This window comes from Panulirus ornatus, chromosome 59 (genome assembly GCF_036320965.1).
Source record: "Panulirus ornatus isolate Po-2019 chromosome 59, ASM3632096v1, whole genome shotgun sequence".
Lineage (NCBI taxonomy): Eukaryota > Metazoa > Arthropoda > Malacostraca > Decapoda > Palinuridae > Panulirus > Panulirus ornatus.
In genome coordinates, this window is record NC_092282.1 from 18,580,397 (window position 1) to 18,605,998 (window position 25,602).

At 40.8% G+C, this 25,602-nt stretch overlaps 1 protein-coding gene across 1 annotated transcript in view; it reads left to right on the plus strand.

Moving 5' to 3' along the window:
• The window catches only part of LOC139767160 (uncharacterized), a 1,522,454-nt gene that overhangs the window by 1,093,678 nt on the left and 403,174 nt on the right, over positions 1 to 25,602 (plus strand). The window contains 1 exon segment of the mRNA XM_071696189.1: positions 15,377 to 15,560. Coding sequence (XP_071552290.1) covers positions 15,377 to 15,560 — 184 coding nt within the window.

A 25,602-nucleotide genomic window follows, 5' to 3' on the forward strand; every position in this document is an offset into this window, starting at 1 on the left:
TTTATTAAGTGCAATACCTTCTTTTTGAAAGCACAATCCTAGAAAAATGAGTTACTAGGGGCCTGCCAAAACATGACTGGAAATATTGGGACATTCGAACAGTACCCACTCATGGGTAGCAGTTTTATGTCAGTTGCAGGCAAGAACTCAGTGTGTAAACAGTGTCTTTTCCACTGTGTTGACAGATTGTGCTTTTGTGTATTCAAGTGTTTTTGTGCTTTTTTGTATTCAAGTGTTGTGCTGATACCCCATCCACCATTATAATGCTGAGAAAGTGTGTAAATATTTTTAATTCTTTCTGCTACATCTGTGGTGAATTGACATTCATATGGCAAAAATGTTCTTTCGCACCATCCATTAGAAAATACTGAGCATTACTTTGGTTGTAAAGTGGGTGACCAGGATAAAAAATGGGCCCCCACATTTGTTGTGTCACATGTGTCAGGCTTCTCACAGCATGGCCAAAAAGGTTCACACCATATGCCTGTTGTTATTCCTATGGTTTAGAGAGAACCCAAAGATCATGCTGTGGATTGCTACTTTTGTCTGACAAATATGAATGGTATGATATCAGAATCCAAGCCTTCTGTTGAATATCCTGATTTACCATCTGCTATGAGGCTAGTACCTCAGTCAAGAATTACCTGTGCCAGAGCCTCCAAGAAACATTACACTGAACGATGATGAGTCTGTTGATGAGAAATTAGAGGAAGTGTTGATGAGAAATTAGAGGAAGTAGAGGATAATATGAATCCAACATTTGAAGCAAGCTCTTCTTCAAGTGAACCACATTTGTTGAGTCAAGGAGAACTTGATAATCTTGTCCATGATTTATATTTGTGTAAGAAGCAAGCGGAGCATTTGGATTCCATGTTAAAGGGCTGGAATCTTCTCCAGAATGAAATTAAAGTTTATCATGATTGCCATGTCATTTTCAAAGAGTTTTCTTCTTTGAAGATGGTCTGGTGTTGTACAGTGATGTTCGTTCTGTTATGGAGGCACTTGGCCACAAATATAACACAGATGAGTTGCGCTTGTTTAATGACTCATCAGAAGTAAGTTCCCCTCCATTCCTCTGGCTCATGCAGCTAACATGAAGGAATCATATGATAACATGAAGCTTCTTTAAAAAAAATTAAGTATGAGGACTTTAAGTGGAATGTTTGTCTTGACCTAAAGATTGTGGCACTTTTACTCAGAATGCAACTTGGTTACACAAGGTTCTATTGTTTCCTCTGTAAGTAGGACAGCTGGGACATGAAAAATCAGTATGTGAAGAAAGTGTGGCCAAAATGAACATCTCTGACTCCTCTTGTTCATCCTGAGAAAATTTATCTGCCTCCTTTGCACATTAAGCTCAGGTTGATGAAAGAACTTCATCAGAGGTATGGATAAAACTGGCCAGGACTCACATATTTGAGGAATGAAGTCCCGAGAATCAGTGATGCAAAAATCATGGAGGATAATTTTGTAGGATCACAGATCAGGGAACTGCTTTGAGATGAAAATTCACTTTTTGGACTCGCACTTACTTTTTCCTGGAAACTCCTAGGGCAGTCAGTGATCAGCACAGCGAAGGATTTCACCAGGACATTTTGGACATGGAAAAGTGGTACCAAGGAAAATGGAGCCCCTCTATGTTGGCAGATTACTGCTGGACACTATGGAGGGATGTTCCTGAGGCCAAATTTAGCCAAAAATTGTACACTTCTACATTTTGAGTGTAATACCAGCCTTATTCATGAATGAGTAATATACACTTATTGTAAAATGTAATTGGTTTGCCACTCAAAAACTATGCCTGATAGAATAATTCTGAAAATAGATTCAAATTCAGCATAAAAAGTACTATACGCTTCATCTATTTTAGTTCGTGGGACCAAAGAATTTTTAAAAATTTTGCTGGCCACAGTGATGATATTTGTCATTTGCAAGATTAAAAAGAAATATTCTGTAGAGTTCTTTCTTGTAGAACAGTAACTTGTATCAGTTTTGGGTAAGAGAACATCAGAACAGATGAACTAATTAGCTGTGAATTATGAAAATATGAGCGTAGTTCAAGATTTGTTCTCAAGTGTGTTTCCAGAAGAGCTTGGAAAATTGCATCATATTGTTAAGCTAACTCTTGATTCATTACATTACCCAGTTGCAATATCATCATGTAGAGTGCCAGTTGGTTTTATCTGAGGATGGTTATTGGCTTTGTTTATTAGATGATCTGTCAAGTTGTTTTTATACATTTCAGACACCATTAGGAGGGTATAGGTGGTTAAGATTACCATATGGCTTAGCTGTGAGTAGTGACATATTCCAAAGGAGATTGAATGCAGCCCTGAAGGATCTGATAGTAGTTGCATGTGTAGCTGATGACATATTAGTTTGTGGTTTTGGAGACAGTGAGGCACTAGCTAATGATGATCATGATACTAAAATGCTTAAACAGTCTTAGAGAGATGTAGGAAGCTAGTGGCATTGTTTACTAGATGATCAGTCAATTTGTCTTCATACATTTCAGACACCATTAGGAGGGTATAGATGGTTAAGATTACCATGTGGCTTATCTGTGAGTAGTGACATACAGGTACACTGAATTTCTGGCAACTGATGGTTCGGCACCTCTTTTAGTCTGGACGAAATGACGTGAGAGAACTTGAAATTACTGCAGCCACCAGACTAGTTTACTGGGTGGTTACAGATGGCATTTTGTGTAGGATGCGCTTATTTACATTCTTTACACTGCACTCGTTGGTGGAGATACCGCAATTCTGTGAGACTCTGAGCTTATTTTGCTTAAATTAACCCTAGCTGTGGCTTCTAAGACATATGAGAGTGTCAGTCATGGTGTTAAACGTAAACACCAGTCCATATTGATCCAAGATAAAATATAACTGTTGAAAAAAATGTACCACGGTGTTTCGGTGCATGAGCTCTGTGACATCTACAGTATTGGTTCATCAACTGTTTATGATATAAAGAAGCAAAGGGAGGAAATATTGAAATTCTATGCAGACAGCGATTCCAAGAAGCAAATGACAAATAGAAAAACTATAAAAGATGGTAAGAGTACTGAGCATGATCTGGTGATGATGGAATGGTTTCAACAGCATCAAAGTGATGGAATGGTCTTGTCAGGTAGCATGATAATGGACCAGGCTAAGTTGTTCTATCAAGAACTAGAATTACAACATGAGCGTGACTATAATGAAGGATGGCTTCAAAGATTCAAGAAGCGTCATGAAATTTCCATGAATAAAGTGTGCGGAGAAAAGCGGTCTGCAAATCACGAAGGACCTGCCAAGGATGTGGACAAATTTATGAAACTCATAGCTGACGAGCACATCGGTCTTGATCAGATGTATAATGTATACAGAACTGCAATATTTTGGTGATGCACACTTAGGAAAACACTAACAACAGAAGACAAAGAAGACCCCACAGGATTCAAACAGGGGCGTATCTAGGGTAAATAGCACCTATGGCAAGCACTGAAATTGCACCCATCCAAACATATGACACCAATATTTTTTTTCTATTACCTCCACCAAGATTATGTTTTACTGGAATTTGTTTGTTTGTCTGTGAGCAACTCTCAACAAAAGTTATGAACAATTTTTTATTAAATTTTCAGGGAAAGTCAGAAATGACACAAGGACCAATTGATTAGATTTTGGTAGTGATCCGAATCATTGTCTGGATCCAGGACGCCATTGTGAAAATATCAGTTTTTGTGAATCACTATTGAACTAATAATAATATCAATGTGATTCCAAATGCCAAAGATATGTTTTCATGGTCAAGAAATCTAAATCTTTAAGATCCTAATCATTGTCTGGATCCAGGACGCCATTACGCCACTGGCGCCCCCTTTCAAGAGGCGCCCAGGACACCTGCCCTACCTGCCATACCCTAGATACACCACTGGATTCAAACAATTAAGGACAGACTTACCATCTTAGGGTGCTCAAACATTTGATATTTGTTTAATTTAGATTTTTAGCAGTCCATGGTATACTTTTGACACATGGGAGATGTATTAGTGGGCTAGAAGTGTGTTGATGAATTATTATTATGTGACCACGGTTGGTCCATCAAATGGTTAATCCGACAAGGCTTTGGAACTAAAAGTGCTCAAAAATTGGTGGTGTACATGTATTCCAAAGGAGACTGAATACAGCCCTGAAGGATGTGATAGGAGTTGCATGTGTAGCTGATGACATATTAGTTCATGGTATTGGAGAGAGTGAGGCACTAGCTAATGATGATCATGATACTAACGTGCTTAAACAGTTTTAGAGAGATGTAGGAAGCTAGTGTCCAAATTTGCTGACACAAAGATTGGCAGTGCCATATTAATGGAAGAAGATGGGTTAAGATTAGAAAAGGATCTAGATAAAGTCACTGAATGGTATAGTAAATCGCAAATGCAGTTTAATGTTAATAGATGTGAGCTGTTACAACTTCAGCAAAAAGATTTAATTATGAACTGATGGGCCACAAGATAAAGGATACCGCTAGTGTGAAAGGTGTAGGGGTCACTGTCACCAATAACCTCAAATTCTCCCATCATTGCAATGAAGCTGCCAAGAAAGCAGATAGGATGTTATTATTTATTAGTAGAAATTTTTTGAGCAAAAGCAAGGATGTGGTATTGCCACTATACCTAAGTCTAGTTAGACCTCACCTCAAATATGCAGTGCAGTTTTGCCCCCAAAAAAACACACACATTTAAGTAAGGATATTCTTTGATTGGAGGCAGTGCAGCAAAGAGCAACTGAATTAATTCCTTCCTTGTGTAACAAACCATATGAGGTGAGACTGTGAGAAATAGCCTTGTTCTCCTTAAGCAAGAGGTGCATCGGGGGCAAATTAATTGAATGATTTAGAATACTGAAAGGATTCAACAACGTTGATACTAAAAGTATCTTTACTGTAGCACCAACATTACCTACGAAAGGAAATGGACATGAACTTAGAGGTCTCTGAGTTCATCTGGACTGCATGAAATATTTCTATACTAGTGACATTATTGATGCATGGAATAAGCTTCCAGAAAATGTTGTTCAGAGCTAAATTATTATTTATTTTATTTATTTTGCTTTGTCGCTGTCTCCCGCATTAGTCAGGTAGCGCAAGGAAACAGACGAAAGAATGGCCCAACCCACCCACATACACATGTATATACATACACGTCCACTCACGGAAATATACATACCTATACATCTTAACGCATACATATATATATATATATATACACACAGACATATACATATATACACATGTACATAATTCATACTGTTTGCCTTTATTCATTCCCATCGCCACCTCACCACATATGAAATAACCCCCTCCCTCCTCATGTGTGCGAGGTAGCGCTAGGAAAAGACAACAAAGGCCCCATTTGTTCACACTCAGTCTCTAGCTGTCATGTAATAATGCACCGAAACCACAGCTCCCTTTCCACATCCAGGCCCCACAGAGCTTTCCATGGTTTACCCCAGATGCTTCACATGCCCTGGTTCAATCCACTGACAGCACGTCAACCCCGGTGTACCACATCATTCCAATTCACTCTATTCCTTGCATGCCTTTCACCCTTCTGCATGTACAGGCCCCGATCACTCAAAATCTTTTTCACTCCATCTTTCCACCTCCAATTTGGTCTCCCACTTCTCCTTGTTCCCTCCACCTCTGACACATATATCCTCTTTGTCAATCTTTCCTCACTCATTCTCTCCATGTGACCAAACCATTTCAAAACACTCTCTTCTGCTCTCTCAACCACACTCTTTTTATTACCACAAATCTCTCTTACCCTATTATTACTTACTTGATCAAACCACCTCACACCACATATTGTCCTCAAACATCTCATTTCCAGCACATCCACCCTCCTGCGCACAACTCTATCCATAGCCCACGCCTCGCAACCATGCAACATTGTTGGAACCACTATTCCTTCAAACACCCATTTTTGCTTTCCGAGATAATGTTCTCGACTTCCACACATTCTTCAAGGCTCCCAGAATTTTCACCCCCTCCCCCACCCTATGATTCACTTCCACCTCCATGGTTCCATCCACTGCCAAATCCACCTCCAGATATCTAAAACACTTCACTTCCTCCAGTTTTTCTCCATTCAAACTTACCTCCCAATTGACTTGACCCTCAACCCTACTACACCTAATAACCTTGCTCTTATTCACATTTACTCTCAACTTTCTTCTTTCACACACTTTACCAAACTCAGTCACCACCTTCTGCAGTTTCTCACATGAATCAGCCACCAGCGCTGTATCATCAGCGAACAACAACTGACTCACTTCCCAAGCTCTCTCATCCACAACAGACTGCATACTTGCCCCTCTTTCCAAAACTCTTGCATTCACCTCCCTGAGAACCCCATCCATATACAAATTAAACAACCATGGAGACATCACACAACCCTGCTGCAAACCTACATTCACTGAGAACCAATCACTTTCCTCTCTTCCTACACGTACACATGCCTTACATCCTCGATAAAAACTTTTCACTGCTTCTAACGACTTGCCTCCCACACCATATATTCTTAATATCTTCCACAGAGCATCTCTATCAACTCTATCATATGCCATCTCCAGATCCATAAATGCTACATACAAATCCATTTGCTTTTCTAAGTATTTCTCACATACATTCTTCAAAGCAAACACCTGATCCACACATCCTCTACCACTTCTGAAACCACACTGCTCTTCCCCAGTCTGATGCTCTGTACATGCCTTAACCCTCTCAATCAATACCCTCCCATATAATTTCCCAGGAATACTCAACAAACTTATACCTCTGTAATTTGAGCACTCACTCTTATCCCCTTTGCCTTTGTACAATGGCACTATGCAAGCATTCCACCAATCCTCAGGCACCTCACCATGAATCATACATACATTGAATAACCTTACCAACCAGTCAACAATACAGTCACCCCCTTTTTTAATAAATTCCACTGCAATACCATCCAAACCTGCTGCCTTGCTGGCTTTCATCTTCTGCAAAGCTTTTACTACCTCTTCTCTGTTTACCGAATCATTTTCCCTAACCCTCTCACTTTGCACACCACCTCGACCAAAACACCCTATATCTGCCACTCTATCATCAAACACATTCAACAGACCTTCAAAATACTCGCTCCATCTCCTTCTCACATCACCAATACTTATTATCACCTCCCCATTAGCCCCCTTCACTGAAGTTCCCATTTGTTCCCTTGCCTTATGCACTTTATTTATCTCCTTCCAAAACATCTTTTTATTCTCCCTAAAACTTAATGATACTCTCTCACCCCAACTCTCATTTGCCCTTTTTTTCACCTCTTGCACCTTTCTCTTGACCTCCTGCCTCTTTCTTTTATACATCTCCCAGTCATTTTCATTATTTCCCTGCAAAAATCGTCCAAATGCCTCTCTCTTCTCCTTCACTAATAATCTTACTTCTTCATCCTACCACTCACTACCCTTTCTAATCAACCCACCTCCCACGCTTCTCATGCCACAAGCATCTTTTGCACAAGCCATCACTGCTTCCCTAAATACATCCCATTGTTCCCCCACTCCCCTTACCTCCTTTGTTCTCACCTTTTTCCATTCTGTACTCAGAATTAGGCTTGTTCATCACTTGTCTTTCTCCGATATTGAGTAATTCATTTAATGTCATCATAATGCAGTGGCCATGCTGCTGCAAGATAATACTGATGAACCTATGACATCTTTGAGAGAATAAGTAAGAACAGTTGTATCATTCTTCAATATGAGGAATGTTATATGCATGGTAAGTCAAACAGCTGTAGCTCAAGTTTATCCACACTACTGTCTTTATAACAAGGAGTATAAGGGTGAATAACATATTCATGTTCACTCTACCTTATAACTTTCCTATAAAAATTTTCTTCAGGGTTATTAATCCTGCAAGGTATTTTTTCTGCTTGTTTTCCATCTGGCATGTACTGGAGGGTAGGAAGAGAGCCTTTGATTTGCCATCCTTTTTTTCTGCTTTTAAGGGAACTTTTTTTAGGCCAGCCCATCTCGCTTGGACCTTGGGTCTGGATGGTCTGAGTATCTGTGCAACTTTCTCTCTCAATGATTCAACAATGTCAGTATTGAAAATTTCTTTACAGTGGCACCAGCCTTATCAATGAGAGAAAATGGACTAAATTTAGTCACCCAGTTAATCTGGACTGTGCAAAATATTCCTTTACCAGCAACATTATTGATGCATGGAATAAACTCTCAGAAAATATTGTTCAGAGTAAAACCCTTAATATCTTAAAAATTATGCTTGATAATCATTTGTCACTTTTCATTATGGAATAATTCATGTAATCAGTCATCATATGTATTGGTATATCATTCTAGCTTCTCAACCACTAATCTCTGTCCTGGCCATGCTGTGGTAACATACCAGCATTGATTAATCCACTCTCCAATATCAGGAATATAGTTAAGAGGCTGGAGCTCAAGTTTATCCTTACTCTTGTGTTTATAACAGAAAGTGAAGGGTTGCATGTTATTGGCGATGAGATGCATGAGATATTCATGTTCATTCTCCCTTATGACTTTCTAACAAAAATTTCCTACAGGCATTTCAATGTAGCAAGTGTTTTTTTCTGTTTTCCATCTGGCATAGACAGAGAGCCTTTCTTTTGCTATCCTTTCCTTCAACTGCTTGTAAGTGGACTGCATTTTTATTTTAATTCTTTTAAGTAGTGTTAAGGCCAGGTCACCTCACATGGACTTTGGGTCTGTGTATCTATATTATGGGATCAAGCACAACTATTGTAACCAAGTACAGTAAACCCTTGATTTGATGGATAGATTGGGGGACGGGATGTCTGTTAATGCCGAACGACCGTTTAATCGAATGTAACCTATTTCTATGCCACATGGATTGATTGGGGGACGGGATGTCTGTTAATGCCGAACGACCATTTAATCAAATGTAACCTATTTCTATGCCACATTTAAGTTCACACATTTTCTTTCAACTCCTGTTATCACTGTAGACTTTAGTGTGTGGAACAATGGTTGGGCGGCGGGCATCCTTCAGCGTTGGAACGCTTACCGGGCAGTTGGAGGCAGGAGTCAGACTTGAGATAGAGGTGATGCCACCCTTCTCCTGTGAAAGGATGTGAGGACAGACTGCATGCTTTCATTGCACATCTTACATGGCTTAGTGAGTAGGATTCGAACCTACTCATGAAAATCCCAGGTTATTGCAAGGCTGCTCACCTTCTAGAGATGGGATCCACCCAAGGAAATCGCCGTGGACGGGGGAACGAATCTAGACAGCAAGGAGATGGAAGCTACAAAAGATGGTGAAATCATGGCCTGCATCTCCTCAGCTTCTCCCATCCCAACGGACACATTGAAGCAGTAGGAAAGGCAGCCAAACAGGTGTTTCAGGGCAACATGGGTGTTAGAGGTAGAATGCACAACACAGTGACTCAGGCTATGCTCCAATATCTCAACACCACCATAAGAGAGAGGAATCAGTCACTCACACAGCTGGCAGCAGGAAGACAGTTGCAAGATGGTGTCCTGTTAACACTGTCTGATGAACCAGCAATAGAGATTTGTTCTGTAAAACAGGGAGCAGGCCATAGCAGAAAGCCAAGCTCCCATACAGGGCAGCCCAGCAGGTGACACCGCTACGCTGCCCCAGTGCAAGATGTCGCTTCGAAGTTGTAGGGCAGGTCGGGCATGGTAGTGGAGGTGAAGCCGCAAAGACAATACATAGTGAAGCTAGACAGCAGTGGCTGCCTATCTTTGCCAAACTGATGTCTCCTACGCCTCAGGGTTTTGCCGATCCCCACGACACCCATGGGTCAAGTGAAATCCCCACCACCAGCAGCTTCGCCTGTTGTGGCAACACCCAGCATCAGGTGGCAGTGCCCTCACCATGTGAGACACCGTCCCGAACACTTGCAAGATTATGTTTGTGGTAGCTCCCATGAAGAGAGAACACATTGAATTATGTCATTTTTGTTCTGTTCACATATAAAGGAAGTGTATGGTTGCTGAGCAATGATTTATTTGTAAATGTGCCTTATGCCATGTCGAATTTTAATTTAATTTTTTTTTTTTTAGTTTTTTTAACAAAATGTCATTTAGTTACCAAAAGCTCGTGAAGGGGTGTAGGGTTTAGTGTGTGGTATGATATTTGGGAAACAGTGTGGGAATGTGTGGGAAAGCAGTGTGGGAATGCTCGCAGCTCGCCAGGCAGCTGGAGGCACGAGTCAGACTGAGATGGAGGTAATGCCACCCCTCTCCTGTGAAAGTATACTTTTTATAGTAGAGTGAGGATGGACTACCTGCTTTCATTGCACCTCTTACAATCACTTGATGCCATTTTGAATTTAAGAATTGCAAAATTATTTAATGAATATAGTCACAATTCTGAAATAACAAACACTCTGTGTACAAACTAACCGTACAGTAGTTTGAGCCAGACAGACGGAAACAAGTGCAATAAGAAATACGCATGATGCGGCGTTTGGGATTTTTTAATTTTTTACTTTCTAGAATTTTAATGATTACTGTATTATTATTTGTTCATAAAACCCAAAATCCGTTGTATCAGGGTCTGTTAAATCGAGGGTTTGCTGTGAATATGTTAGTATCTAAGAATGCTGATATGATTGTGCCACAGAAAATCAGTTGTAATTTTTGTTTAACTACAAGTATATAATACAGCCTTATTATATTTTCAAGTAAATAAGTATATTCTAATTTGATGTACAGATATGCAGGCTGTTTCCTGTGGGATGGGATAGTGCCAGTAATGGATGAAGGCAAGCGAGTATGGATATGTACATGTGTATATTTGTATATGTCTATGTATTTGTATGTATATGTTGATATGTGTATGTATGTATATGTGCATGTATGGGCATTTATGTATATATATTCATATGTGTGTATATGAGTGGATGGGCCGTTCTTCATCTTTTTCCTGGCTCTACCTCGCTGACGCAGGAAACCGTGATTAAGCATAGTCAACTGAATAGATATGTTTATTACAATCTGTCATAGCATGTTTTCTCTTAGCAAACAGCTGCTTGGTTTATTCCCACTGGCACGTAAGCAAATCTTTTTATGAGAATGCATACTGAGCAAAGTGATAATGGTCTCTCTCTTTCTCTATCTCTCCTTCAAAGTATTAAGCCTGTGTATAATGCACAAACCAATAGAAAAACAGGCGTAAGAGGAAGTCAAAAAAACTTCTGGGAAGGGAATTTACTATTTCTTCAGTAACTGAGTTGTCGACATGTGGAGTAAGCTAATTGGAGAGGAAGTAAATGTGAGTAGCATTAGAGTAAAATGCCTAAATGATTTAAATACATGCAAGGGTGGAGGTTGGGCCCCACAAGCATAAAGCTGTCTCACCATGTTCAAAAAATAGTTAACAAAGGTATTTTGTCATTATTAACATCCCCTGTCCCTGGGAATAGGGGAAAAAGAATACTTCCCACGCATTCCCCACGTGTCATAGAAGGCAACTAAAGGGGACGGTAGCGGGGGACTGGAAACCCTCCCCTCCTTGTATTTTAACTTTCTAAAAGGGGAAACGGAAGGAGTCACGCACGGAGTGCTCATCCTCCTCGAAGGCTCAGATTGGGGTGTCTAAATGTGTGTGGATGTAACCAAGATGAGAAGAAAGGTGAGATATGCAGTATGTTTGAGGAAAGGAACCTGGATGTTTTGGCTCTGAGTGAAACGAAGCTCAAGGGTAAAGGGGAAGAGTGGTTTGGGAATGTCTTGGGAGTAAAATCAGGGGTAAGTGAGAGGACAAGAGCAAGGGAAGGAGTAGCACTACTCCTGAAACAGGAGTGATGGGAGTATGTGATAGAGTGTAAGAAAGTAAACTCTAGATTGATATGAGTGAAACTGAAAGTTGATGGAGAGAGATGGGTGATTATTGGTGCATTTGCACCTGGGCATGAGAAGAAAGATCATGAGAGGCACGTGTTTTGGGAGTAACTGAGTGAGTGTGTTAGTAGTTTTGATGCACGAGACCTGGTTATAGTGATGGGTGATTTGAATGCAAAGGTGAGTAACGTGGCAGTTGAGATAATTGGTGTACATGGGGTGTTCAGTGTTGTAAATGGAAATGGTGAAGAGCTTGTAGATGTATGTGCTGAAAAAGGACTGGTGATTGGGAATACCTGGTTTCGATACAGAGATATACATAGGTATATGTATGTAAGTAGGAGAGATGGCCAGAGACCGTTATTGGATTATGTGTTAATTGTTAGGCGCACAAAAGAGAGACTTTTGGATGTTAATGTGCCGAGAGGTGCAACTGAAGGAATGTCTGATCATTATCTTGTGGAGGAGAAGGTGAAGATTTGTCGAGGTTTTCAGAGAAGAAGAGAATGTTGGGGTGAAAAGAGTGGTGAGAGTAAGTGAGCTTGGGAAGGAGACTTGTGTGAGGAAGTACCAGGAGAGAATGAGTACAGATTGGAAAAAGGTGAGAACAAAGGACACAAGGGGAGTGGGGAAGGAGTGGGATGTGTTCAGGGAAACAGTGATGGCTTGCGCAAAAGATGCTTGTGGCATGAGAAGCGTGGGAGGTGGGGAGATTAGAAAGGGTAGTGAGTGGTGGAATGAAGAAGATTATTAGTGAAAGAGAAGAGTAAGGCATTTGGACAATTTATGCAGGGAAATAATGCAAATGAGTGGGAGATGTATAAAAGAAAGAGGCAGGAGGTCAAGAGAAAGGTGCAAGAGATGAAAAAGAGGACAGATGAGAGTTGGGGTGAGAGAGTATCATTAGATTTTAGGGAGGATAAAAAGATGTTTTGGAAGGAGGTAAATGAAGCGTGTAAGACAAGGGAACGAATGGGAACTTCAGTGAAAAGGGCTAATGGGGAGGTGATAACAAGTATTGGTGATGTGAGAAGGAGATGGAGTGAGTATTTTGAAGGTTTGTTGAATGGTTGAATGTGTTTGATGATAGAGTGGCAGATATAGGGTGTTTTGGTCGAGGTGGTGTGCAAAGTGAGAGGGTTAGGGAAAATGATTTGGTAAACAGAGAAGAGGTAGTAAAAGCTTTGCGGAAGATGAAAGCCAGCAAGGGAGCGGGTTTGGATGGCATTGCAGTGGAATTTAGTAAAAAAGGGGGTGACTGTATTATTGGCTGGTTGGTAAGGTTATTTAATGTATGTATGACTCATGGTGAGGTGCCTGAGGATTGGCGGAATGCTTGCATAGTGCCATTGTACAAAGGCAAAGGGGATAAAAGTGAGTGCTCAAATTACAGAGGTATACGTTTGTTGAGTATTCCTGGGAAATTCTTTGGGAGAGTATTGATTGAGAGGGTGAAGGCATGTACAGAGCATCAGACTGGGGAAGAGCAGTGTGGTTTCAGAAGTGGTAGAGGATGTGTGGATTAGGTGATTGCTTTGAAGAATGTATGTGAGAAATACTTAGAAAAACAAATGGATTTGTATGTAGCATTTATGGATCTGGAGAAGGCATTTGATAGAGTTGATAGAAATGCTCTGTGGAAGGTATTAAGAATATATGATGTGGGAGGCAAGTTGTTAGAAGCAGTGAAAAGTTTTTATAGAGGATGTAAGGCATGTGCATGTGTAGGAAGAGAGGAAAGTGATTGGTTTTCAGCGAATGTAGGTTTGCGGCAGGGGTGTGTGATGTCTCCATGGTTGTTTAATTTGTTTATGGATGGGGTTGTTAGGGAGGTGAATGCAAGAGTTTTGGAAAGAGGGGCAAGTATGAAGTCTGTTGTGGATGAGAGAGCTTGGGAAGTGAGTCAGTTTTTGTTTGCTGATGATACAGCGCTGGTGGCTGATTCGTGTGAGAAAATGCAGAAGCTGATGACTGAGTTTGATAAAGTGTGTGAAAGAAGAAAGTTGAGAGTAAATGTGAATAAGAGCAAGGTTATTAGGTACAGTAGGGTTGAGGGACAAGTCTATCGGGAGGTAAGTTTGAATAGAGAAAAACTGGAGGAAGTGAAGTGTTTTAGATATCTGGGAGTGAATTTGGCAGCGGATGGAACCATGGAAGCGGAAGTGAATCATAGGGTGGGGTTGGGGGCGAAAGTTCTGGTAGCGTTGAAGAATGTGTGGAAGTCAAGAACATTATCTCAGAAGCAAAAATGGGTATGTTTGAAGGAATAGTGGTTCCAACAATGTTATATGGTTGCGAGGCATGGGCTATAGATAGAGTTGTGCGCAGGAGGGTGGATGTGCTGGAAATGAGATGTTTGAGGACAATATGTAGTGTGAGGTGGTTTGATCGAGTAAGTAATAATAGGGTAAAAGAGATGTGTGGTAATAAAAAGAGTGTAGTTGAGAGAGCAGAAGAGGGTGTTTTGAAATAGTTTGGTCACATGGAGAGAATGAGTGAGGAAAGATTGACAAAGAGGATATATGTGTCAGAGGTGGAGGGAACGAGAAGTGGGAGACCAAATTGGAGGTGAAAAGATGGAGTGAAAAAGATTTTGAGTGATCGGGGCCTGAACATGCAGGAGGGTGAAAGGCATGCAAGGAATAGAGTGAATTGGAACGATGTGGTATACCGGGGTTGACATGCTGTCAGTGGATTGAACCAGGGCATGTGAAGAGTCTGGGGTAAGCCATGGAAAGTTCTGTGGGGCCTGGATGTGGAAAGGGAGCTGTGGTTTCGGTGCATTATTACATGACAGCTAGTGACTGAGTGTGAACGAATGTGGCCATTGTTGTCTTTTCCTAGCACTACCTTGCACACATGAGGAGGGAGGGGGTTGTTATTTCATGTGTGGTGGGGTTTCGATGGGAATGAATAAAAGCAAGACAGTATGAATTATATAAATGAGTATATATGTACATGTCTGTGTGTGTATATATATGTATACGTTGAGATGTATAGGTATGTATATTTGCGTGTGTGGACGTGTATGTATATACATGTGTATGTGGGTGGGTTGGGCCTTTCTTTTGTCTGTTTTCTTGCGCTACCTCGCAAACGCGGGAGACAGCGACAAAGCAAAATAAATATATAAATGAATAACATCCAAACCACTGTGCTTGTAATATGCAGGTTTTTTCCAAGTTAGACTGTGAACAGGAGCATTTGTATTCTTGACTCACATTGTTTAGATACATAACTTTGTTCTGTTACTCAGAACCGTTTTTCCTCTTATTTTCTGTTTTCATGTGGGGCATTAGGGGTCTGTTCCACACTGTATTGTAGGAGTGAAGTAAGGTTGATAAATGTATTAAACAATTAACTAGATATGTTTGTTCTTTTAAAACATCACAAAGTTTTATGAAGTTGCTCTTCCATGAAGATTTAATATCCTCTTTTGTAAAACTCTTATTGAAATATTTGTTATCAAATAGCACAGCAAGAGATAGCAAGCTTGGAAGAAAAAGTCGCAGGACTACAAAGGGACCTGTCAACGTATGAAAGTCAGTTAGAGCAGTTGCGACGAGAAGGTTCCAGTAAAGCCGAAGCAGGACGTGCTAGTGAAGGGGCACTTCATAACAAAATTGTCCAACTCAAAGAAGAATTACATTCTAACAGGTGAGGTAATTAAGTATAGTGCCATTGGTAAGGTTGACAAAGTACATGGATGCTAAGAGAACGTTTTCATGAATGATTAGCACTTTTTGATTTATGCCGTCACTGCTCAAGAAATTGAAATGCAACTAGTAATTATTGGAAGGATATTACACACAGTAGAGGCTCAACCTAATGAAAAGCAGAAATAACTCAAAATTATTGTAGACCTAAGAGTGTGAATAACAAAGAAGCTCAGTTATGATTCATTGCTGTGACATGGTTTATGAGTGTTGTAATAAAGGGTAGACCTGTGTACATAAAAGTATAGAACAGAAAAAGTTTTGAAGTTTGAGAGGCATATTTTCTCACAGAATAAGTTGTTCAATCATTAATGCCCTGTCTAGCAGGGTTCCATATATGCTTTTTCAAATAAAAACCAAATAATGAGAAGAGAATGCATTTCTCATATATAAAGAAGACTGGTACAAATCCATCAAAACTGGTTACTTGAGAACCACAGGCTAATTCCAGAACCCCTTTACATGTTTTGCTGCATGTTATACAAGTTGGAGGGATAAAAGGAAATTCATTGATTAATCAGCTTATCCATGAAACATGTTATGAGACAGTTGCCACAAGGTAGGAAATCTTAAAGCAAACTATGATTTATATTAAAATTGATAATGTTGTGCATCTAAATGTAATCTCACATTTAGCCTACTTTAAGCTGTTATTATACAAAGTCATGCCAGCAGGAAGCAGAGGTATGTTTATTTGGACTTTTTTTAAGGGAATTCATGCATAACTACAAATACTTTCACCAACATCATGAAGGTGCTTTATTGGGCTTCATTGTAAATACAATGAGGACTACCAGATAAAGGACTTAACACCCTTGACAGAATGATTGCGTGCAACACTCAAACCATCACCTGTGAAGTGTGAATCAGGGACATTACTGACCATGCACTGGGATATAAGAAAGGAACTATCTGTTTGAGTAACCAAATTTCCATTTGTCCAGGCATAGGCATCATGGATTTCTTTATCCAATTCTTCAAGCAACAGTGCCAGTAGTAGGTTTTTACTGATACACTGATAATTATGGAGATTACATGGCCATAGAACAATTGCATAACAATGCACACTTCATAGGGCATGTTTGTATCTTCATTAGTGGGACTTGAACCACTGCATGCCAATTGAGAGTGATGTTACCATTATGTAAAAATAAAAGCTACTTATGTTACTTCTGCTTAGGAAATTGGCCTGAGAGATCCACAATGCCAATATATAGGATGAATGGATATTTGATCACTCAAATAGCTGGATCCTTAATTTCTTACAACACTGTGGCCTGGATGGTAACATATCTGCTTCTCACTTTGCAGGTGGTGCTTTATTCTGATGATGGAGGCATAGAAATATTTTATATGATGCACATTCTTTCTCCCCTATCCCTGGGGATAGGGGAGAAAGAATACTTCCCACGCATTCCTCATGTGTTGTAGAAGATGACTAAAAGGGACAGGAGTGGGGGAGCTAGAAACCCTCCCCTCCTTGTATTGTAACTTTCTAAAAGGGGAAACATAAGAAGGAGTCATGCCAGGAGTGCTCATCCTCCTCGAAGGCTCAGATTGGGGTGTCTAAATGTGTGTGGATGTAACCAAGATGAGAAAAAAAGGAGAGATAGGTAGTATGTTTGAGGAAAGGAACCTGGATGTTTTGGCTCTGAGTGAAACGAATCTCAAGGGTAAAGGGGAAGAGTGGTTTCGGAATGTCTTGGGAGTAAAGTCAGGGGTAAGTGAGAGGACAAGAGCAAGAGAAGGAGTAGCACTACTCCTGAAACAGAAGTGGTGGGAGTATGTGATAGAGTGTAAGAAAGTAAACTCTAGATTGATATGGGTAAAACTGAAAGTTGATGGAGAGAGATGGGTGATTATTGGTGCATATGCACCTGGGCATGAGAAGAAAGATCATGAGAGGCAAGTGTTTTGGGAGCAGCTGAATGAGTGTGTTATTAGTTTTGATGCAAGAAACTGGGTTATAGTGATGGGTGATTTGAATGCAAAGGTGAGTAATGTGGCAGTTGAGGGAATAATTGGTATACATGGGGTGTTCAACATTGTAAATGGAAATGGTGAAGAGCTTGTAGATTTATGTGCTGGAAAAGGACTGGTGATTGGGAATACCTGGTTAAAAAAGAGAGATATACATAAATATACGTATGTAAGTAGGAGAAATGGCCAGAGAGCGTTATTGGATTACATGTTAATTAATAGGCGCGCGAAAGAGAGACTTTTGGATGTTAATGTGCTGAGAGGTGCAACTGGAGGGATGTCTGATCATTATCTTGTGGAGGCGAAAGTGAAGATTTGTAGAGGTTTTCAGAAAAGAAGGGAGAATGTTGGAGTGAAGAGAGTGGTGAGAGTAAGTGAGCTTGGGAAGGAGACTTGTGTGAGGAAGTACCAGGAGAGACTGAGTACAGAATGGAAAAAGGTGAGAACAAAGGAGGTAAGGGGAGTGGGGGAGGAATGGGATGTATTTAGGGAAGCAGTGATGGCTTGCACAAAAGATGCTTGTAGCATGAAAAGTGTGGGAGGTGGGCAGATTAGAAAGGGTAGTGAGTGGTGGAATGAAGAAGTAAGATTATTAGTGAAAGAGAAGAGAGAGGCATTTGGATGATTTTTGCAGAGAAATAATGCAAATGAGTGGGAGATGTATAAAAGAAATAGGCAGGAGGTCAAGAGAAGGGTGCAAGAGGTGAAAAAGGGGGCAAATGAGAGTTGGGGTGAGAGAATCATTAAATTTTAGGGAGAATAAAAAGATGTTTTGGAAGGAGGTAAGTAAAGTGTGTAAGACAAGGGAACAAATGGAAACATCAGTGAAGGGGGCTAATGGGAAGGTGATAACAAGTAGTGGTGATGTGAGAAGGAGATGGAGTGAGTATTTTGAAGGTTTGTTGAATGTGTTTGATGATAGAGTGGCAGATATAGGGTGTTTTGGTTGAGGTGGTGTGCAAAGTGAGAGGGTTAGGGAGAAAGATTTGGTAAACAGAGAAGAGGTAGTAAAAGCTTTGCGGAAGATGAAAGCCGGCAAGGCAGCGGGGTTGGATGGTATTGCAATTGAGTTTATCAAAAAAGGGGGTGACTGTATTGTTGACTGGTTGGTAGGGTTATTTAATGTATGTATGACTCATGGTGAGGTGCCTGAGGATTGGCAGAATGCTTGCATAGTGCCATTGTACAAAGGCAAAGGGGACAAAGGTGAGTGCTCAAATTACAGAGGTATATGTTTGTTGAGTATTCCTGGTAAATTATATGGGAGGATATTGATTGAGAGGGTGAAGGCATGTACAGAGCATCAGATTGGGGAAGAGCAGTGTGGTTTCAGAAGTGGTAGAGGATGTGTGGATCAGGTGTTTGCTTTGAAGAATGTATGTGAGAAATACTTAGAAAAGCAAATGGATTTGTATGTAGCATTTACTTAGAAAAGCAAATGGGTTTGTATGTAGCATTTATGGATCTGGAGAAGGCATATGATAGAGTTGATAGAGATGCTCTGTGGAAGGTATTAAGAATATATGGTGTGGGAGGCAAGTTGTTAGAAGCAGTGAAAAGTTTTTATTGAGGATGTAAGGCATGTGTATGTGTAGGAAGAGAGGAAAGTGATTGGTTCTCAGTGAATGTAGGCTTGTGGCAGAGGTGTGTGATGTCTACATGGTTGTTTAATTTGTTTATGGATGTGGTTGTTAGGGAGGTGAATGCAAGAGTTTTGGAAAGAGGCGCAAGTATGAAGTCTGTTGTGGATGAGAGAGCTTGGGAAGTGAGTCAGTTGTTGTTCGCTGATGATACAGCACTGGTGGCTGATTCATGTGAGAAATTGCAGAAGGTGGTGACTGAGTTTGGTAAAGTGTGTGAAAGAAGAAAGTTGAGAGTAAATGTGAATAAGAGCAAGGTTATTAGGTATAGTAGGGTTGAGGGTCAAGTCAATTGGGAGGTATGTTTGAACGGAGAAATACTGGAGGAAGCGAAGTGTTTTAGATATCTGGGAGTGGATTTGGCAGCGGATGGAACCATGGAAGCGGAAGTGAATCATAGGGTGGGGGAGGGGGCGAAAGTTTCTGGTAGCGTTGAATAGTGTGTCGAAGTCAAGAACATTATCTCAGAAAGCAAAAATGGGTATGTTTGAAGGAATAGTGGTTCCAACAATGTTGTATTGGTTGCAAGGCGTGGGCTATGGATAGAGTTGTGCAGAGGAGGGTGGATGTGCTGGAAATGAGATGTTTGAGGACAATATATGGTGTGAGGTGGTTTGATCGAGTAAGTAATAATAGGGTAAGAGAGATGTGCGGTAATAAAGAGAGTGTGGTTGAGAGAGCAGAAGAGGGTGTTTTGAAATGGTTTTGTCACATGGAGAGAATGAGTGAGGAAAGATTGAGAAAGAGGATATATGTGTCAGAGGTGGAGGGAACGAGGAGAAGTGGGAGACCAAATTGGAGGTGGAAAGATGTAGTGAAAAAGATTTTGAGTGATCGGGGCCTGAACATGCAGGAGGGTGAAAGGCGTGCAAGGAATGGAGTGACTTGGAACGATGTGGTATACTGGGGTCGATGTGCTGTCAGTGGATTGAACCAGGGCATGTGAAGCATCTGGGGTAGACCATGGAAAGCTCTGTGGGGCCTGGATGTGGAAAGGGAGCTGTGGTTTCGGTGCATTATTACATGACAGCTAGAGACTGTTTGTGAACGAATGGGGCCTTTGTTGTGTTTTCCTAGCACTACCTCGCACACATGAGGGGGAGGGGGTTGTTATTACATGTGTGGCGAGATGGCGATGAGAATGAATAAAGGCAGACAGTATGAATTATGTACATGTGTATATATGTATATGTCTGTGTTTGTATATATATGTATACGTTGAGATGTATAGGTATGTATATTTGCGTGTGTGGACATGTATGTATATACATGTGTATGTGGGTGGGTTGGGCCATTCTTTTGTCTGTTTCCTTGCGCTACCTTGCTAATGCAGGAAACAGCGACAGAGCAAAATAAATAGATAATTATAAGGCTCTTATGCTCTTGTTCTAAGATTATATAACCTCTGTGTTATATAATTTTCGTGTTGAATTGTTTGTTCCTTTCTTATAGTTCGATGAACTGGTTTGTAACATTATTGCCTTATGCTTTGCAGGCATTGGTTAGGGTTCCCATGTCAGAGGTATGGATATATCCCTGACACAAATATGAATGCCATATTTTGGTGTTTGTTCATTGTGTAGGTTCTGACAAATGTTCTGCAATTAATCAAACAGAAATTACTAGACAGCATTTCTAAATCTTTGATTCATAAGGCTAATATTCAGCAAAAAAGGCAAGTTTTTCGGTTATCAGAGCTTTAAGTACCTCAGCCATATATGCACAGTTTACCGTGACAAGATTCTAGATGTACTTCTATGGAAGTCCTCTACCTACCCACATTGAATTGGAAGGCATTCTTCATCAGTGTAAAGAGATGTCTAAGGCCACAATCAGCTGTAAGTGTTAATGGTAAAAATTCTAGACTGTCATTTACCCATATAATATGTTAGAATTTGTTATTTATTCATATACTATACTGGATAGGTTTTCCCCATATCAGTGAGGTAGCACCAGGATACACATTAAGGATAGCCCATCCACTTATACACATTATGTATTTTTATTATACTTAACCGCCGTCTCCCGTGTTAGCAAGGTAGCGCAAGGAAACAGATGAGGAATGGCCCAACCCTTCCACATACACATGTACATACATAAACATTCACACATGCATATATACATACATATACAATTCAACATGTACATACTTATACTTACACAGACACATACATATATACACATGTACATATCCATACTTGCTGCCTTCATCCATTCCCAGCGCCACACACGAAATAGCATCCCCCCACCCCCAGCGAGGCTGTGCCAGGAACAGACAAAAAAAGCCACGTTCGTTCACACTCTAGTCTCTAGCTGTCATGTGTAATGCACTGAAGGCACAGCTCCCTTTCCACATCCAGGTCCCACAGACCTTTCCATGGTTTGCCCCAAACACTTCACATGCCCTGGTTCAATCCATTGACAGCACATCGACCCTGGTATACCACATTGTTCCAATTCATTCTATTCCTTGCACGCCTTTGACCCTCCTGTATGTTCAGCCTCCGATCGATCAAAATCTTTTTCACCCCTTCCTACCACCTCCAATTTGGTCTCCTGCTTCTCCTTCTTCCCTCCACCTCTGACACATATATCCTCTTTGTCAATCTTACCTCACTCATTCTCTCCATGTGTCCAAACCACCTCAACACACCCTTTTTTGCTCTCAACTACACTTTTTTTTATTACCAAACATCTTACCCTTTCAATTTTTGCTCTCTCAACTACACTCTTTTTATTACCAAACATCTCTTACCCTTTCACTTTTTGCTGTCTCAGCTACACTCTTTTTATTACCAAACATCTCTTACCCTTTCATTACTTACTCGATCATACTTCCTCTCACCAAATATTGTCCTCAAACATTTCATTTCCAGCACATCCACCCTCCTCCTCACAACCCTATCTATAGCCCATACCTCGCAGCCATATAACATTTTTGGAATCACTTTTCCTTCAAACATACCCATTTTTGCTTTCCGAGATAATGTTTTCACCTTCCACACATTCTTCAATTATCGCAGAACCTTCACTTCCTTCCCCACCCTGTGACTCACATCTGCTTCCATGGTTCCATCCGCTGCTAAGTCCACTCCCAGATATCTAAAACACTTCACTTCCTTCAGTTTTTCTCCATTTGAACTTATTTATTTATTATACTTAGTCACTGTCTCCTGCGCTATCAAGATAGCTCTAGGAAACAGACGAAAGAATGGCCCAACCCACCCACATACACATGTATATACATACACACCCACACATGGACATATACAAACCTATACACTTCAACGTATACATACATATACATACACAGACATATACATATATACACATGTACATATTCATACTTGCTGCCTTTATTTATTCCCGTTGCCACCCCGCCACACATGAAATAGCATCCCCCCTCCCCCCGCGAGGTAGTGCTAGGAAGACAAAAGGCCACATTTGTTCACGCTCAGTCTGTAGCTGTCATGTGTAATGCACCGAAACCACAGCTCCCTTTCCACATCCAGGCCCCACAAAACTTTCCATGGTTTACCCCAGACGCTTCACATGCCCTGGTTCAGTCAAACTTACCATTCAAACTTACCTTCCAATTAACGTGTCCCTCACCCCTACAGAACCTAATAACCTTGCTCTTATTCACATTTACTCTCAACTTTCTTCTTTCACACACTTTACCAAATCCAGTCATCAACTTCTGCAGTTTCTCACCCGAATCAGACTCTGGTGCTGTATCATCAGCGAACAACAACTGACTCATTTTCCAAGCCCTACCATCCACAACAGACTGCATACTTGCCCCTCTCTCCAAAACTCTAGCTTTTACCTCCCTAATCACCCCATCCATAAACAAATTTAACAACCATGGAGACATCATGCACCCCTGCCACAAACTGACATTCACCAGGAACCAATCACTTTCCTCTCTTCTCACTCATTCACATGCATTACATCTTTGGTAAAAACTTTTCTCAGCTTCTAGCAACTTACCTCTCACGCCATATACTCTTAATACCTTCCACAAAGTATCTCTATCAACCCTATCATATACCTTCTCCAGATCCATAAATGCTACATACAAATCCATCTGTTTTTCTAAGTATTTCTCACATACATTCTTCAAAGCAAACACCTGATCCACACATCCTCTACCACTTCTGAAACCACACTGCTCTTCCTCAGTCTGATGCTCTGTACATGCCTTTACCTTCTCAGTCAATACCCTCCCATACAATTTCCCAGGAATACTCAACAAACTTATACCTCTGAAATTTGAACACTCACCTTTATCCCCTTTGCCTTTACAATGGCACTGTGCATGCATTCCACTAATCCTCAGGCACTTCACCATGAACCATACATACATTTGATATCCTTACCAACCAATCACCAACACACTCACCCCCTTCCTTGATAAATTCCACTCCAATACCATCCAAGGCTTGCTCGCTTTCACCTTCTGCATAGTTTTCACTACCTCTTCTTTGTTTACCAAACCATTCTCGCTGACCCTCTCACTTCGCATACCATCTTGACCAAAACACTCTACATCTGCCACTCTATCATCAAACACATTCAGCAGACCTTCAAAATACTCACTCCATCTCCTCACTTCACCACCACTTGTTATTACCTCCCCATTAGCCCCCTTCACTGATGTTCCCATTTGTTCTTTTGTCTTATGCACATTATTGACCACCTTCCAAAACATCTTTTTTATTCTCCCTAAGATTTAATGATACTCTCTCACCCCAACTCTCATTTGCCTTTTTTTTCACCTCTTCTTCCTTCTTTCTCTTGACCTCCTGCCGCTTTCTTTTATGCATACATATACCTCTACATATCAGCATATACATATATATTCTTGCACATACACAGACATATACGTATATGCACATGTATATATTCATACCTGTGTGCTTTCATCCATTCCTGGTGCTACCCCGCCCTGCAGGAAACAGCATTGCCACCCCCCCCACTTCAGCGAGGTAGCACCAGGAAAACACAAAAAAGGGCCATATTCATTTGCACTCTATCTCTTCCTGTCATATAATGCACCAAAATCACAGCTCCCTATCCACATCCAGGCCCCACAGACCTTTCCATGGTTTAATTGAGAAGTTTCACATACCCTGATTCAGTCCATTCACAGCACGTCGACTCCAGTATACCACATTGTTCCAATTCACTCTTTTCCTTGCACGTCTCTCACTCTCCTGTATGTTCAGGCCGTGATCGCTCAAAATCTTTTTCACTCCATCCTTCCACCCCAATGTGGTCTCCTGATTCTACCTTGTTCCCTCCACCTCTGACACATATATCCTCTTTGTCAACCTTTCCTCACTCATTCTCTCCACATGTCCAGACCATTTCAACACATCCTCTTCTGCTCTCTCAACTACACTCTTTTTATTACCAGACATCTCTCTTACTCTTTCATTACTTACTCAGTCAAATCACCTCACACTGCATGTTGTCCTCAAATACTTCATTTCTAACACTTTCACCTTATTCTGTACAACCTTATCTATAGCCAATGCCTTGCAACCATATAATATTGTTGGAATTTCTGTTCCTTCAAATATACCCATTTTTGCTCTCGAAGACAATATTTTGTCTTTCCACACATTCTTCATCGATCCCAGAACCTTCGCTGATTCCCCCGCTCTGGCCTCTCATCTGTTTCCATGATTCCATTCACTGCAAGTCCACTCCCAGATATCTAAAACACTTCACTTCCTCCAATTTTACCCCATTCAAACTTACATCCCAGCTACCTGCTGAACCTAATAACCTTGCTCTTATTCACATTTACTCTCAAGTTTCTCCTTTCACACACTTTTCCATACTCAGTCACCAACTTCTGCAGTTTCTCATTTGAATCAGCCACCAGTGCTGTATGATCGGTGAATGATAACTGACTCACTACCCAGGCCCTCTCATCCCCACCAGACTGCATACTCATCCCTCTCTCCAAAACTGTTGCATTTACCTCCCTAACCACCCAATCCATAAACAAATTAAACAACCATGGGGACATCACACACCCCAGCTGCAGAACAACCTTCAATAGGAACCAATCACTCTCCTCTCTTTCTACTCGTGCACCTGCCTTACATCCTTGGTAAAGCCTCTTCACTGCTTCTAGCAGATTACCACCTCACATGCACTCTTAAAACTTTCCACAAAGCATCTTCATCAATTCTATTATATGCCTTGTTCAGATCCATAAGTGCTGCATATGTATCCATCTGTTTTTCTAAACATTTTTCACCTGATCTACACATCCTCTACCACTTCTGAAACAACACAGATCCTCCTAATCCTGATGCTCTGTACATGCCTTCACCCTCTCAATCA